General features: G+C 38.5%; 1 protein-coding gene across 3 annotated transcripts in view; it reads right to left on the bottom strand.

The window, feature by feature from the left end:
* Positions 1 to 18,559, bottom strand: part of GALNT1 (polypeptide N-acetylgalactosaminyltransferase 1) — a 127,921-nt gene that overhangs the window by 63,690 nt on the left and 45,672 nt on the right. For all 3 annotated transcript variants that reach the window (XM_060118744.1, XM_060118743.1, XM_060118745.1), the window contains one exon: positions 7,053 to 7,298. In XM_060118744.1, coding sequence (XP_059974727.1) covers positions 7,053 to 7,191 — 139 coding nt within the window. In that variant the 5' untranslated portion in view covers positions 7,192 to 7,298. The remainder of the gene's footprint in view (positions 1 to 7,052; positions 7,299 to 18,559) is intronic.

Genomic DNA, 18,559 nt, shown 5'->3' with positions numbered 1-18,559 from the left:
ATTAAAAAGAGTTCAGTGAAACTTGTTTGAAAGCAAATGAAATGGGTTTGGATATTATCATTTCCCGAACTGAAAAACAAACTTTCATTGCCATAAAATTTTATAGACAGATCATTTCTAAAAATCAAATCAACTTTGACAAGGGGGTGACTAAGGTGTTATTCCAAAGTATTATGTGAGAACAAACATTTTATTATACACTTTAGTTAAACTTCATTTACATGACAACGTAGAGAAGTTTCATGTTTTAGAAAATTTAATTTTCGAAAAAACTACAGGTTCACTCTGAATGCTGCCAAATAAGATTCATATATACAAACCACATGACATACCTATGAATGTGTTTTAATAAATCTTACAAATTTCTAATTTGTAGTTTTCTCATGGAAGTGGAATAAGGAGGTATAAAGTTACATGATACCCATTTGGGGAAGATGGGGAAGATAAAAGGCTAAAATCATTTCTCACAAACAATTTTCTTACCTATTGTACAACTATCTTTACTATTTTTATGCACTATATTTCACTTATTTCAAAATATTTTTCCCGTATTTTAACATCTCTGAAATTGGGATGTGGCTTACAATGATAACTGAAATGTATTTGTTTTCTTAGTGTATATAATATGTATTCTATAAACAAAGCAAATTACCTGATTTTTTAATGTCAAAATATTATTGCATATAACAAAATTCATTGATAACTCTCTGCTACCTCAACACCTGTCAGTTTCAACCCTCATTCCAATTTTATATTCAATTCATTTGTAATGTGTTCAAATAAAACTCTAAGCACACTAAAAGTCTGTAATAAAGAGTTTCTGAAAGCCTTTACTAACAATATTTTTAAGTTTTTAATCATCAGAAGTTTCTTCTATAAAATATGTTCTCAAACTTTTCCTACTGTTTGACAACTGAAATAATTCTAGCAGAAGTACATGAAAACTTGAATAATCAACATTTTAATAATCTGAAAATCAAGTACAGTGCTGGCACAAAGGATTAATTCCTACTTCAAATTGCATCTGTAAAAATATTGAATAGTCTATGCAACATCCAAATCCATAAACTGAATGAATGAGTTAATTCTAAAAAGCAGAAGAGTTGCAAAAATATTCCCAAGACATAACCCACACTAACCGTGTTTTCTCAAAGGGAATCTAATCTAATTCTCTAGCAACAGAAGAATTTTGCTATTCTCAGATAGTCTGGGGTATAAAATACAAGAATAAAACTATGAGAGAGAACTGCTCAGGAAAATAAAATAAAACAAAACAAAACAAACCCTCTGAAACACCAAAGACTGGCCTGTTGTTACCTGACACAGGCAAGTAACAAGTAAATATAAGAATCCTAGAAAACTAAATATATCAATGATAATCTTATAAACATTATCGTAAGGATAATGAATCCATTCTGCTTAAAAATAGGACACCATTTTGCACACAATAGTTTAAAGAACAGAATTTGGTAAATTTCACCAAATTGGCATTGTAAAGCAGTTCAAAGAAGTTCAGAAATGAGGTCCTTACAATACTGAGACAATTGCTCTGGAGTGTTGTCTCTGCTCATTGTTCTTTTGCTTTTTTGTTTTGATTTGGTTTTTCAAATGCCATAGAAAACGAATATCCTGGAGACCTTATGTGTTCTATCAAAAGAGACCTACGTTCCTCTAGGCCACTGACTGTACTTGCTAATTCCACTAAGAAGGTCCACATCCTTGGTGCTATCATCTATCAACCCTCTCCCAACAAGTTTAGTGAAAGATCTGTTCAGTGGCACCACAATTCCTCAGGAGCCTTATGTTGAGAGCCTTAACAACCTTAGGCCTCTGATGCTACTTGAGACCTCTCAGCGCCCACTGCACTGAAACTTCACATCAGAGCAGATTTTTCAAACTGTTCTTGCTTAGCATCAATTGTCCCCCTTCCCTAAATCATTTCCTCACTCTTTCCCTTCAATCCCTTAAGGCTACATGGAACACAGCTGGAAAAAATGGATGCTCTAGGGCCCCATCTGGAACCGCTGGCCTCTCCAAGCCTCTCCCTTCAGCTATTAACTCACCACTTGGCTTACTGCTCAGTGCTTCTCTCATCCTTCCGCTGCTCACGGCCTTCTCAGTCTGTCCCACTCAACACCCTGATGCCCCCAGGCCATTATAAAGCTTCTATCAATACGTCGTCTTGTCTCCACAGGGGCCCCATCTACCAGACTTAAATCTGGCTCTGCCCCGAGCCCACTAACCTCACAACCCTCAACAACTTTCATTCTCCGTCTCCCAGGAGGTAACGATGCTCTCTCATAGCTCCACATTGTTACTTTCAGACAATTTCTCCTTTACTTTGTACTTCTGTACTTTGTATAAAAGCTACTCCTTTTCCTTGATGCTCATGCTACTAGTCGTTTTCCAAAACTGTACTAACCTTAGAATCCTCTTCAAGGATAATCCTTTTCTTATGGTTGACACCACACTGTCTCATCTGCTGAGAATTGGCTCTTCCAAGTATTACTTCATTACTTTGTATTTAAACCTCTCCCTCAACATACATAAAAAATACATACATTCATAGAAAACCAACTTTGGCTCCATTTCTTTCTTTTAAACTACTGTACTATCTATTCGTGTGGAAGCTTCCTAAAAGGATAAGCTACACATCAGTAATATCAAATCCACTGGCACTGAAATGGCACTTGCTAGGGTCACAAGAAACCCCCTGTTGGGAAACACATCAGAACCACGTCTTCATCTCAAGTAAAATCTCTGAACAAACATCACTCCTGGATTTCCATGACCCCACTCCCTCTGGCTTCTCCCCCTACTCTGACTTCCAGAAGCCTTATTTCCCTTTGCTGACCCTCCATGATCCTCTCCAACACTGGCCTGTCTCTTCCAACATCCACACACTGCTGGAGCCCACACTGCCACCCACGTGCTCTACCCCAGCCACCCTGTGCTGCACGACATCCCTCCCAACACCCCAACGTTAAACGCTCCAAACGCAACTCATCCTTCTGCCTTCTCACCAAAGCCACTCCGCCTCTGGGGGTCCCACTTCGTATCAGTTCATCCAAAGAGGAAGACCTGAGAGTCATCTTAGACTTTTCACTTTCCGTTATTACCTACATTCAGTGACTCCCCATGTTATGTAAACGCCACTATTTACAAACTTCTCATATATTTTATTTCCTCTCCATCTCCAGTGTCATTTTAGTGTAGGCCCCAAGAACTTCTCCAAACCTTCCCAGGGGCCTCACAACCAGTCTCTGCCATCTCATTCCCTGCTAGTATTGGGTTGGCCAAAAAGTTTGTTTGGTTTTTCCCATACAATGGCTCTAGTAGTGCTTAGTTGTCTTTAACTTCATTTGAAACATTTTTGTTAGACTGTATTGTGACAGCTGTCATATGTCATGCATTAAAAAAAAATTATCAAAATCTGTGAATTTTTGTGTAGCCATTTTAATATTGAAGACGGAAGAAAAAAAAGCAACATTTTCGGCATATTATGCTTTATTATTACAAGAAAGGTAAAAATGCAACTGAAACACAAAAAAATATTTGTGCAGCGTATGGAGAAGGTGCTGTGACTGATCGAACGTGTCAAAAGTGGTCTGCGAAGTTTTGTGCTGGAGATTTTTTGCTGGACGATGCTCCAAGGTTGGGGAGACCAGTTGAAGTTGATAAGGATCAAATCAAGACATTAATTGAGAACAATCAATGTTATATCACATGGGAGACAGCCAACATACTCAAAATACCCAAATCAAGCGCTGAAATCATTTGCACCAGCTTGGTTATGTAAATCGCTTTGATGTTTGGGTTCCACGTAAATTAAGCAAAAAAAAACTTCTTGACCGTATTTCCGCATGAGATTCTCTGCTGAAACGTAACGAAACGTTCCGTTTTTAAAACAAATTATGACAGGTGATGAAAAGTGGATACTGTACAATAATGTGGAATGGAAGAGATCGTGAGGCAAGTGAATGAACCACCACCAATCACACTGAAGGCTGGTCTTCATCCAAAGAAGGTGATGTTGTGTATATGGTGGGATTGGAAGGGAGTCCTCTATTATGAGCCCCTTCCGGAAACCAAATGATTAATTCCAACAAGTACTGCTCCCAGTTAGACCAACTGAAAGCAGCACTCGAAGAAAAGGGTCCAGAATTAGTCAAAAGAAAATGCACGATTTTCCATCAGGATTAACGCAAAACCACATGTTTCTTTGATGACCAGACAAAAACTGTTACAGCTTGGCTGGGAAGTTCTGATTCATCCGCCATATTCACCAGACACTGCACCTTCAGATTTCCATTTATTTCGGTCTTTACAAAAGTCTCTTAATGGAAAAAATTTCAATCCCCTGGAAGACTGTAAAAGGCACCTGAAACAGTTTTTTGCTCAAAAAGATAAAAAGTTGTGGGAAGATGGAATTATGAAGTTGCCTAAAAAATGGCAGAAGGTAGTGGTACAAAACTGTGAATATGTTGTTCAATAAAGCTCTTGGTGAAAATGAAAAATGTGTCTTTTATTTTTATTTAAAAACCGAAGGAACTTCGGCTTTTAAACACCAAGCCAATACATCAGCCACGTGACCACCAAACTTCTTTCTGAAAGTCTGGATCCCATCAAGTAACTGATTCCCTTGTTTAAAATCCTTCAGTGGGACTTCCCTGGTGGTCCAGTGGTAAACAATCTGCCTTACAATGCAGGCGACAAGGGTTCGATCCCTGGTCAGGGAACTAAGATCCCACATGCTGCAAGGCAACTAAGCCTGCACGCCTCAACTACTGAATTCACGGGCCTCAACTAGAGAGCCTGCACGCCACAAACTACAGAGCCCACGCGTCTTGGAGCCTGCGCACCACAACTAGAGAGAAGCTCGTGCGCCGCAACGAAGAGCCCGTGTGCCGCAACAAAAGATCCTGCGTGCCACAACTAAGACCTGACGCAGCCAAAAAAATCCTTCAATGTCATGCCTCACCTACAGGATTTAGTCCAAAACCCTTAGCATGTCATAAAAGGCCTCCTGTGATGTGGCCTCTGCTAACCTCCCAGCTTCGTCCTGTGCTCTTTCCTCACATTCTCCTATCCGTCACCTCTGTCTCTCACTTGCTTATCTTGCACATGCTTCTCTCCTTTGCTTGGAAGGTATTCCCCTCACCCATCAAACCTAACAAACACCTGTTCACCCTGATACTACAGCTTGAGCGTTACACTTCCTTGCTGCACCTTCTCATATGCCCCACGGTGTCCCTCCCTCCTGCTCTCATGCACATCTCTAGTATGCTATCTATCATATCACTATTTTACCATATTCTTTCTCTCCTGTTGGATTGGGATTCCCCAAAGGGAGGAACTTTTTTGTACTGTTGAAGTGTATGTCACTAGCACGTAGCACACTGCCCAGCACATATCAGAGTTTAAAAAACATTCACTAAGTGTGTCTTCACCTACTACAGAGGTCCCAGTCTTTCTTACTTTTCATGCCTTTGCATTTAAGACAGAATACCATGAGCTCCCAGTATAAATGGCAATGAATTAAGGTGGAGTGAGGGGAAAGTTAATCTGTTCCACTTGGGAAAAGAATTATGCTAGTTTCTTACTGGTGAATGGCAATACCTTTGATTTGATTTAAATGTTGACAGAGTTATAGCTCTAACAACAGTTAAGGAGGTAGTGTCTTGTCACTCGACAAACTTACTAAACAGCAGGGCCATAAAGGAAACCAGGAAAGTCAACAAATTAATAGGCAAAAAAATTATGGGGAAGGTGAAAATTAAAAAGTCAGGGGTTAGCCTAGGTATTACTAAAGTCCAGTGTTAGCAACTGAGCCTACTTTTCGGCAGATTTCCCATGAAATAAAGAGAACTGGTTACACAATCCCATCTGTAAACATTACAATAAGTAGGCACACCTACCAATACAAATAAATAATTTTAGATTATAAATTTTAAGGGACCAGGTGCTTTCATTATAAAAGTACAAGATATTTAAATGTGGCTACATATTCAAATAAAACAGTAATCATTCACACATAATTCCTAAAAATAGAATTACTGCTTAGCCAGATATTCTATAACTAATCACAGAGAGTTCAGAGCGCAGAATAGCTGAATTGCTGATTCACAATGCAAAGTCATTTTCATTTTGTTTAAAAAAAAATAAAAGGCAGCATTTGTTTTTTGGTTTAAACACAGAGTCTAAAACTGAATTTTTCAGGTGTCCTCTGTCAAAAATGTCAGTCTTCCAAACTAGGTCCTTCATATTTGTGTTTCCTTCTTTTTCCATATTAGATACTGCAGTGTTCTCACTGCAGCCCAGATTTTATAGCCTGATCTTTTCATAAGCTCTCCCTAAAAGTGCTAACTGGAGCTATCTACAGCATTAACAAAACAAACTCACCAGACCACATCTACCTAAAATGACTTCTTCCCTTAGGACTGAGATGGGAAGGCTGGAGAACTCTCTCATATACTTGATAATGCAATTTTAATGCTCCACTCAGCATTATGACACTAGACTAATCTCCTGTACAATTTTGGTAGTTCCAGCTATGAGATTCCCTACAGTATTTGGTAATATAACTTCCAGAAAATTAACATTGAACACACAAATTGAATTTAGCAATTCTATACAGGATACTTTAATACTTTTAACTGTTAGAAGAACCCACTGGAGAACTGATGGAAATATGATCATCATATACAGGAAGCCAGGGATTACTATTAATCTAAAAATGTTAAAATTTTATAGTTTCCAAATTAGTTAGTACAAACAAGTGACATATATATCAAAACAGGTCGGGCCTCCCTGGTGGCGCAGTGGTTAAGAGTCCGCCTGCCGATGCAGGGGATACGGGTTCGTGCCCCGGTCTGGGAGGATCCCATATGCCGCGGAGCGGCTGGGCCCGTGAGCCATGGCCGCTGGGCCTGCGCATCCGGAGCCTGTGCTCCGCAACGGGAGAGGCCACAACAGTGAGAGGCCCACATACCGCAAAAAAAAAGAAAAAAAAAAAAAAAAAAACAGGTCCACTATTATAAAATGTCACTCACCATCCCCAGCAGGAAGTCCTCTCTCTTTTTTTTCATCACATTTGTTGCATTCACTGAAGTAAAGCAGCAGGAACATATCCAAGAGTACCCAAATCAAGGAGGTGGCTAGGACCACCTTGCAATATGCAAATTTTCTCATGGCACTTTAAGTCAAATGCAAAATTTTAAAATATATATATATATATAAATATACAAAGATCATGAAAATTATTCCAATCCAGTTTCATCAGAAATCACGTTCATAACCTATAGAAAGAAAAAGAAAAAAGATTAACTTAAAAATTAACTAAAAAAGAACCAATGGATTAATTCAATATGAATATGAAATTTTACTATGAAGAATAAGTTTTAAAATCAGACTTGAAAGAATACTCGTAAAATATATAAAAATAGTAAGAACATGCAAATAACTCCTAAAAATCAATATATACAATCCAATAGAAAAATGCGTAAAGGACTAAACAAGCACTTTGCAGAAAGGAAACCTGAATAGCCAATAAACAAGTGAAAAGGTGCTCGATTCATTACAATGAGGAAAATTCAAATTAAAACAGTGAGCTACTATCTTATATCCAAACACATGGGGCTTAACTGCCTTCTATTCAATTGCTGATTAAACACTAAAGCAAAAGCTAAGCCATTAACTGCCACAGGAGTTTAAGAAGCCAGTAATTCCCAGTCCATTTGAACCACTCACATTCAGTTCCCAGGGTCCAAGGATTTATATGAGTTCTCCTAGTAGCTTTTCTAGAGCAGTTTAATTGGAATGATTCTTATCCCTCTGTCCCACTGAATCTCATTCTAAAAATGCTAGTCACCAGCCGTTCAAAAACAAGACTCATGGAAAGTATAACAGAAAAGAAAAGGGCATCGAAAGACCTAAGCCCTAGTCCTGGCTCTGACAGTCATTTTACAGACTTCCCTGATGTTTGTTTCTACCCACCCCCCGCCACCCCCAATCTGTTAAAATATCATGAGAAAATGACTGGAGGAACTGTCCTTTGGGATAGCTAGATCAGAAACACTTCTGGCACATACGGCACTCATCTGGGGGAGCTCTGGAGCAGTCCGAGGGACCTCCGAGAGGTAAGGAGCCATCCCACCGAGCCGCTGACACCGAGGCTCAAAGGTCTGTGTCACTGCTGACCAGAAGACAGAGGAGCCAAGTGCACTCAGGGGAGCGGATGGAGGAAACACACACTTGGCACAGGTGAAAGCCAATGAGCAGAAGCTCTGAAGGGCTGGGCTGATGGGCAGCATAGCAGCTTCTTACAAGGGCAGTTTTATGTAGCATGTTCCATGGTGGGCAGTAGAGATGTCTCTACCTAAACAATCCAGGGCAGGCCAGAGAGTTTATTTATGAAAAAGATACAATAGTTCTTTCCTACTTCACAAGGTGGCTAAACAGCAACCTGAAAAGCACCCCAAAATACCAAGTAATACTTATAAATGTAAAGTATTATTTCTGTTCGTCTCTCTGGGGACTTCGATCTCTTGCCTATTGGCCTCCTTTCATCAAACCAACACTTCCTGACTGCACAGTGAGAACAGGGATGCTACTGTCATATTCTTGCCTCAAAATCATACTCACTCAGTATCTGTCACGTGCAGTGAGCAACAACTGACATCTGTGGTGACTAGGGTGAGGGGAAGAGCAAAACGTTATAATGCACAGTGTCATGGAGCAACAGTTCTCTCCAGAGAAGCAAGATACATATTATATATGTAAATATTTCAAGCCACTTTACATGAAAGGCTACCTCTTTTGGTCACTGGCAAAGCAAGCAGTCTAACTGCCAGTGCAACAGCTGGGATTCAAATGTAGTTTTGTGTTCTCTAAAATCTGCTGATTGTTCATTTTTTCAATGCTTACAGCCCAGAACACTTAAATGTAAATCTTTATAACTCTGTACTCATTCCTATTTAATTTTTCCAAGGCAGCACAATTAGATTCTAAAACTGAAGATGAAATGCAGTGGGTGTGTGTGTATTTGGGAGAGAAAGCAGGAGGTGTAGGGAGAAAGGAGGATAAAGGAGAGGCAAACATCTTTGAGACCTTCAGTTATGTAGAGATTCCTTACGTGGTAACAATAAAATGCACAAATCATTTAAAAAGATTGATAAGTTGGACTTTATAATTAAAACCTGTTCTTCAAAAGACAGTTAAAAAAAGTAAAAAACAAGTCACATATTGGGAGAAAATATTTACAAATTACATATCTGATAATTACTTGTATCCAGACCATATAAAGAACTCTCCAAATACAATTTTTAAAAATCCTAATCCAATACAATGGGCAAAAGGTGTGAACTGTTGCTTTACCGAACAGCGATACAGGTGGCAAAAGAGCACAAGAAAAGATGTTCAACATCATTAGCTATTAGGGAACTGCAAGTTAAGACCACAATGAAACACCACTATGCACCAATATAAATAGTGAAAGGAAAAAAGAAAACTACCAAGTGCTATCAAGGAACTGCTGCAACTGGACCTCTAATACATTGCCAGTGGAATGCACAATGGTACAGTCTCTCTGGAAAACGGCTTGGCAGTTTCTTCCCACAAGAGTCTGCAATTCCATTCTTAGCTATTTACTTCAGAGAAAGGAAAACGTATGTCTACACAAAGGCTTGTACACAAATCTTTATAGCAGCTTAACCATAATCATCAAAATCTGGAAACAATCCAAATGTCCATCACCTGGTGAATGGATAAACAAATTGTGGTACACCAAACAGTGAAATACTACTACCCAGAAATCCAGCAATCAAAAAGAACTCTTGATATATATGCAATACTGATGAATCTCAAAAGCTTTATGCTAAGTGAAAGTGGTCAGTCACAAAAGGCTGCATACTGTATACTGTATGATTCCATTTATATGAGACAAATTAGATCAGTGGTTGCCAGGGGCTGTGGAAAAGTAGAGGACTGCTCTCAAAGGGCCGTGAAGGAACTTGTGATAATGAAAACATTCCATCTCTTGCTTGTGGTGGCGGCGGTCATTTTGTGTCCAAAATGGTACGGCTACACCTCAAAGAGTGAATTCTACTGTACACAAATAAATACAGGAGAGGTGAGGATCCTTCAAAGAAACAATTCCAATTTTAGGAGAAAAACTGTTGTGTATTTCTTCAAGTGATACATACCAGAATTTATCTTGGAAATTATTAAAAGCTCAGAGTTTCTGGCTCAACCACAATAGATTAAAACTTTCCATGTGAAATGCATTTAACTCCTTAATTATTTTAGAAGGTATAAAATCTGAATTAATGTCAAAGTACAGTGATAAATTATATCAGTAAACTTCTGATTCTATCCTACGTGTCATATGCCAAGTTTTTCCAAAGGTTGATCAATATTTTCTAGGGCTAAATAATTATTTTCTCTTACTCCATATACTTCTAGCCAAAGCTCTCCAGAAATTTCAAGCCTAAAAAGAGAGTCTCAGCTCAAAAGCAGCTTTGGAGAAAACAGAAGCATCATTCTCTTGGACCTAAAACTTCAGTCTACTGAGTATGTTAAGGTGCTTATCTCCCCTCTCCCAAGAACACTGAATTCTCAGGCACCTACACCTAGAATGACTAATTTTGCACTGTACTGACCAGGCAGAGGTATGAGATATGAGACTCTTCAATAGATCTATTCATTTAATTTGTAGCTGAAATTTCTGCCAGAAAAACTAAAAGACTTAAAAAAATGATATTTATCCTCTAACACTGTAAAGAGAAGCAAGATTATTTTATTTACTAATTATATATTCCATTTGCTCTATTTCTCAGAACTATAATGAAACCTATTCATTCACTTATTATTATTTCATACATTCAAAACACACAAACTCAGTAAATGAAGGGAATGTGTCAAATGCAAGGAATACAAGCATGAACAAAATATTCCTTCCCTTACGAAGTTTAGAGTTGGCTCCAGGAAAGCAGGCATTAGTCGAACACTCACATAAACGTGAAATTTCAATCGTGATAACTGCTTTGGAGGGAGGTACACAGCACTATACACATCTGTAAAAGAGATCCGACTTTGTCAAAAAGGCTTCCCTGAGGAAGACATGCTTTGAAGAGAAAATGAGCATTTGGGGCAGTGAGTAGCAAGGATTCTATAGCAGGAAGAAGCCCAACACTCAAAGGCCAGTGGATCAAAGACAAAAGAGGTGAAAACTGTGATTGCGACAAAGCTGGAGCTGGATAAAAGTGGGCAGATTTGAGAGGTATTAAGGGACAAACTCAATAGGGTTTAAGGATGAGTCAGGTGGGCGTAAAGAGGAGGAAATCCTGGCCTATACAAGTGGATGCAGAGTGTTGCCAGTCATAGAAACAGGGACCAGTAAAAGAGGACCAATTTTTGGAAAGGAGGAAAAGATGGGAAGAAATGTAAGTTTGACTTTGGACATGCTCAGTATGAGGTACCTCTGATACCCTCAAAGAGATGTTAACCACAGCTGAGGACACAAAAGTTTGAGGCTCCAAGTGGGGTTCTCTGTATATCTCTGTAAAGATATACAGATAGAAGCCCCTGCTCTTGTGCAACTTTGCAGGAGCAGACAGACTACAAAAAAATCAATACATGAAGTAATTTTTGTGGAGTGTAATTTCCCTCCTAAAGTGTGGGCTGGACTTAGGGACTTGCTTCTAACCAATAGAATACGGTGGAAGTAATGATGTGTGATTTCAAGGCTAGTCATAAAGCACAGTTCTTCCCAGCTCTCTCTCAGATCACACATTCTGGGCAAAGCCAGCACCACGTCAGAAGGACACTGAAGCACCCCTATAAAGAGATCCATGTGCTGAGAAACTGAAACCTCCTGCCAACAAAGAGTACTCTCTTGCGAGGCATGGAAGTGAACCACTTTGGAAGCAGACCCAGTCAAGCCTTCATCTTGACTGCAACATCATATAAGATCCTGAGTCAATACCACCTTGCTAAGCTACTCCTGCATTCCTGACCCAAAGAAAATGAGATAATAAATGTTTATTGTTTAAAGCCATTACGTTTTGAGGCAGTTAGGTAGTTCATTACTCATCAATAGAGAACTTCACAGAAAACTAGGACTAGAAAGGAAATTCTTTAACTTATAGCAAACATATTTATGATGGGATTCCCAATGCATTTCTGTAGCATTGTAAATAAGAAAAGTTATGCATCCTCACTTCAATCTGATATTGTACTGGAGGTCTAAACAATAAGACAAGAAAAGGAATAAGAATTAGGGGATTAAAAAGAGACAAAATTATCTGCAGATAGCATGTCTTCTATATAGAAACTCTAAAAGAAATCAATAAATAAACCATTAGAGCTAATTCATTATTTCATCAAGGTTGCTGAATACAAGGTAAACATATAACATCAATCATGCTTCTTCATAATAACTAATTAGAATATATAAAGGAAAACAAATCACATTCAAAGCAGCTATAAAAACCCTAAAGTATTTGGAAATAAACTTAAAATATGTGCAAGACATGGAGAAAGTTGTGGAGCTTTGTCGAAGGACATAAAAGAACACCTGACTAATGGATAGATGTACCATGTTCAGGGAAAACAAACAAGCAACTTCTTCCCTAAATTAATTTAATTCTAATCAAAACACAAATGAAACCTTTAGGGACTGTATTTATTATAAAGCAGAAGTATCTACAGCCATGTGGTACCCCAAAACAAACCTAAGCATGTGTGGAAAATTGGAAAGGTGCTACTATAAATCAGAGCAGAAAACTGATAAAGGAACAAATAGCTTTCTAAATGGTAAAAAATAAATTTAGATCCTACCATATACCAATAACAAGAGTAAATCTATGAATAGATAATAACTCCTATAAAATTTACTGGCTGAAATGTTTTAATTTAGAGCATTCAGTGTTTGGCATCTTAAGTGGAATGTCAGTTTCCAAGGTGATAAACAGACTTAGCTCCTAGCAATACCTTTAAAAGTGAATATTTTTCCTAGTTACTAAGTAATATATGCTCAATACAAAGAACCTGGCAAACACAGAGAAGTAAAATAAAAGATACAAAGCCATCTATAAACCCCCATCCCAGTTAAACACTATTACCAGTGGGATAAGTGCCCTCTCAGTCATTCAGACTAGCTCATAGATACGTCATACTAAAGCAAGTTTGTAATGTCTATTTTGACTCAAACATTTTAATGTCTTAAATATCCCTATCAGGGGGAAAAGAATGGAATGGCTGTGACTATAAAGGGGTAGCAGGAGAGACCTTTGTGGTGATGCTGTTGTGATTTTTTTAAATTGCAGTAATACGCTCAATAGACATTTCTAACCTCTCTTTCCACCCCAACTACTGAGTATCCTGTCTTAAGCAACAAATGTCTTAATGGTCACTTCAAAATAGCCCTGATATCCACAAAGCTATGTCAAAATGCCACATATTGTTTTATACTTAAAGAACAGACATAAAATAGACACAAACCGAGGTGGCTTCCTGGCTCATGATTCTGACTTGTGCTCTCCCCACCCTCCCCCAAGGGTTTCTTCTGGTAACAGACCTAGCCCCCTGGCCACAGGAGAGCCAAATGACCTGGCCAGGCCAACCACAGGACCTCACCCCTTGGCTTCCCGAGTCACAGAGCTGGAAGGAAGCCTGTGCTAATCGACCACTGCAGTCAGCTACACTGCCCAACATGTAGAGAAAGCTGACCTGCAGTCCAAGAGGATGAGCCCAGAGGCACACAGGACGAGAGGCAAAGGTGATGGAGTCCCTGACTCTACTTTGGCTTTTGTGAACACCCAGGAATCCTTCTATTAATCCCCTTTTCTGTTTACGACAGTTTGAATTGGGTTCCTAACACACATCTGGGATGGCCACTGGGGGGATGGGGGGTAGGGGACAGAGGAGACCTACAGGTAAAAATCAAACAGGTTCTGGTCCACGGGTGAGGTTCCCCTCTACTCATAAACAATTATACATTATGAGGCAGACTACACTATTTGAAAAGATACTTTTTAATGCCCCAAATCACAAAAACATATCAAGTATCAAAAGTAGGTATAAAACAAATCACAGATATAAAGGATCACAACACAACATACACATGTATCTACCACTCAGTTTAAGAATAAGAACAACACCTTTAAAGTTCCCTCTCCAATACCATCTCTTCCCTAGCTCCTCTATTCTGAACTTAACATTCTTTTCCTGATAGTTTTACCTCACTGTTATCCTTAAAAATGCCTTGTTTACATTTTGTTTCGGAACTGCTTATAAATGGAAGAATCTGAGACCTGCTTTTCTTCTAACACTACGTTCCTGAGAACCATCCATTTGTTGCATGTAGTTGCAGTCAATTCATTTTCACTACTGTCTAATATTCAATTGGCTTATAATTATACACTATGAGGCTTACCACAGTTTATCCCTTCTACCCTTGGTTTCTGTTATTACAAGCAGTACTGCTATGAATATTCCTGAACACGTTTCCTGGAACAAATGTGCCAGGGGTCAGCAAACTTCTTCTGCAAAGGGCCAGATTGTAAACATTTTAGGCTTTGCGGGACATAAGATCTCTACTGCAACCACTCAAATCTGGTGTTGTACCACAAAAGCAGCCAAAAGTGATATGTAACCAAGTCAGTGTGACAGTATTCCAATAGAACTTTATTTATGGACACTGAAATTTGAATCTCATGTAATTTTCATATTACAAATTATGAAATATTTTTATTTTTTTAACCATTTAAAGATGTTAAAAACCCTTCTTAATTCATGAGTTGTCACACCAACCCTGATTTACAGTACATATCTAGGGGAATTAGGTCATAGGGTATACATATTTTCAATATGACTAATATGGCAAATTTGTTTTCCCAGGTGTTTGAAACAAATTAGAAAGAAAAATGAGAGCTCTGGATGTGTTATATCCTTGGCAACAGTTATTGATGTCAAACTATTTTATTTTTTGACAATCTGCTAAGTGTGTAGTTGTTATCTTAATGTAGTTTGAATCTGCATTTTCCCACCATCTCTGACATTACTGGTCATTCCATTTCCTCTTCTCTAATGTACCTACTGAAGTTTAGTCCATTATTCTACTGGGTGGGGTCGTTTTGTCTTTCTCCTATTAGTTTGTGAAGATCTTTATACAGTCTAGATTCTAATCCATGTCAGTTACATGTACTACAAGTAACTTTTCCAGTTTATAGCTTATCTTCTTAACAAGAGGTGTCTTTTATTATTTTATTTTTTTTCTTTCTGGCTGCGCCACACAGTTTGCGGGATCTTAGTTCCCCAACCAGGGATTGAACCCAGGCCCTAAGCAATGAGAGCTCGGAGTTCTAATCACTGGACTGCTAGGGAATTCCCAAGAGGTATCTTTTATAGTTCACATTTTCTATGTCTTAAGAAACTCTTCTCTATCTAGAGATCATTAAAAATAATGTTTTAATGTCTAAAAATTTTAAAGTTTTACCTTTCCAGTTTAAGTAGAGATTCAATGTCATCTTCTTCCACGTGGATAACCAATTGTCCCAGTACTATTTATGGAAAAGTTCATCCTCTCTCTAGAAGTGTGCAATGCCAACTTTGGCATAAACCAGGTTTCTGAGGTTCTATGTTCTGTTCCATTAGTCTGTCTATCCCTACACCACATGGCTGTCTTAATTATTACAGCTTTATAATAATTTTTGATACACAGTAAAGCAAGCATTCTCACCTTTCACTACTTGAGGACAGCCTTGGCTACTTCTGACCCACTGGCCTTCCTTAGCTATGATGACCATTTAATTACTTAAAATGATATTCCATCTACTGCAAAAGAAATCTAGTAGCTAAAAGTGCTTACGTGTCTATGGTAGAACAATTCTACTGTTCTGAAAAAATAAACCAATTACAAATTCATAAAGGTCATAAAAAAAGAAGTTGGAGATAAAAAGAGGAATTCAAGAGAAGTCTAAGAAAAAAGTTCTAAAAATGTTTTTCAAAATGACAGCACTATTAAAATAAACGCACAGCACCTAACCTTTACGTCTACTATATTGTTATTCCTTAAAAAAAAATGGCTTCAGTATTTTAGAGTCACAATCATTCCATGCTGTCTGGCTATTTATTGAGTCTTAGCCAACTACGTTCTTGCTACCATGTCAGACACTGTAGATGGTAGGAGCATGAAGGCAGTGATCCACACCACAGAAGCTCTTATCACACTATTAAATACCAGTGTAAGAGACACGCCATTCACATTACAAAAGAGAAACATCAACTCAGGAAACCTGGCAGGAAAAAGACATCCAGATAGGGAAGTTTCTAAATAGGTTTTATCAGGCAGTGTAAGATACTAAACTTTTCTGCAACAAGGTTTTCTTTAAATTTTTTTCTGTAGTTGTTTTGTTTCTGTCTCTCCTTTAGCTAAATCCCTTTAAGGGCTTCCTGATGTCCTGTTATTTTGTTCTAAAGAACACTGTTTGCAAGACCACAGGGAGAGTCCGCACTTAAGAAATTCCATGGTCAAATAAGTTAGGGAAATATTACATACTCCATTCGCTGTACATCACTGCACCAAAGGTTCTGTGAAGTCCTGCAACAAGGAAAGCTATGTACGTCTGTTAACTCAGAACTTCTCATATTCAAGCACTGAACCTTCCCCATCTACTTTGTCTTTCTTTTTTGCATAACACAAACCAGGTTTCAAAGAGCAATAAATAAACTAGTAAAGACTGGTTCCAAATCCTGGAACCAGGTAATTTTTAAATTATGGGTTATTTTCTTTCTGCAAAACTGTTATTTCTGTGAATCTGCAAATTGCATAAAAGAGATCCCATTGTGTTTAAAAGCTTCTCATGAGGCAGACCTTCAGCGAGAGAGAAGGTTAATTTTGTAATATCTTGATTCAACTAATTCAAGTTCATATTTCTGTATCGTTCTTTAACTTAACATATACCTGTATATAATACAAATAATTGTGGACAAAAATGGGAAATCCAAAAGTCACCATTATATAAATCCCTAAAAGAAAAGAATCTACAAACCTACCCTCAGGTAAGTGAAATGTGCAAACTATTTCTACTATCAATTATTTTTTCTAAGTATAGAGTATCATATTATAAAAATGTATCATCATTAAATTTTGCATTCAGCAAATGAAGCATTATTTCATGTGGGAATCTGAGAGGAAAGAGTTAACAAAGAGTCCTACCCAGTCCTTGCTAATCCCTGGGGGATGCCTACAGCCATGGCAATGACCCCTGGCCAAACTCTGAGAACTCAACTCCTGGAATGTTCACAGTCACTGGTTAAGGATGTTAGAGGTGATGAGTCAGGATGTACCAGGCTGTCAGCATTGTTTAAAGTAACATCAAGATTTATGATGCGCACCTGGTATCTGGTCTGGAGCCCTAAGTTTCCATTGCCATGGCTGGCCACATGGCAGTAGTATGCCTATGTACCCAGCTTCCTGTAAGAATGCTGGACTGGAATACTCATGGGCTTCCCTGACACATCTTGTACGTGTCCCTATCACTCACAGCTAGAGGGGAAATCGTGTCCCTGTGATCCTCACAGAGGGAAGATTTAGAAGTCCGTGCCTGATCTCTCTAGCAATCACCTATATATATCTTTTTCCTGCTGTTCTTGCACTGTAACCTTTGCCGTAATAAAAACTTAGCCATGAGTACAACATTATGTTGAGTTGTTATGTCAGTTACGTCATTATGTCAGTCTTTCCAGCAAATCAAATAGTTGGCAGTCATGGGACCCTCAAAACAAACACCACTGAAGAATTTCGTTTGCCATAATACCTACTTCTCCCATTACTTTTCAGAAGCTAAATGATCATAAGAACAATATCCTTAAATGAATAAATCAGTGTACAGGATAAAAGCTAAGATGTAAGACTGAGATTACTGTCCTTAGAAAGGCTTGGTTGCAAGGTTAGCCCTTGGCTGGTGTCTGGGAACTTGAAGGATAAACAGTTCCCTACAATGATATAAAACTTACCTTAAATGATAAGTGGGCCTCACTGTGCCTAAACTGTTTATACAAACATTATGGTTTATGCAAAACATCTGTTCTCCTTCTGGGAGCCTGAAATTTTGGTACATGCTAGGTGGAAGGTGCCTCCATTACCAGGTCCACTAAAAACATTGGCACAGAGTCTAATGAGTTTCCCCGGTTGACAGCACTTCACATGTGTTGTCAAAATTCATTGCTGAGGAATTAAGCTCATCCTGTGGGACTCTACTGGGAGAGGATTTTACTGGGAGAGGACTCTACTGGGAGAGGACTTTACTGGGAGAGGACTCTACTGGGAGAGGACTCTTGGAAGCTAGTGACTAGTTTCCTCCAGACCTCACCCCATGCACTTTTTCCCTTTGCTAATATTGCTGTGTATCCTTTCACTGTAATAAATCTTAGCCATTATTATGATCATATGCTGAATCCTATGAGCCCGCCTAGCCAGTCACTAAACCTGGGGTTGGTCTTGGGGACACCCACCATAATCAGCATTTTAAAACAGAAATGGGGGTCTATTAGGCCA

Source organism: Mesoplodon densirostris, chromosome 15 (genome assembly GCF_025265405.1).
Source record: "Mesoplodon densirostris isolate mMesDen1 chromosome 15, mMesDen1 primary haplotype, whole genome shotgun sequence".
Classification (NCBI taxonomy): domain Eukaryota; kingdom Metazoa; phylum Chordata; class Mammalia; order Artiodactyla; family Ziphiidae; genus Mesoplodon; species Mesoplodon densirostris.
The sequence above is the reverse complement of the archived record's forward strand: the minus strand, read 5'-3'. Positions and strand labels throughout refer to the sequence as shown.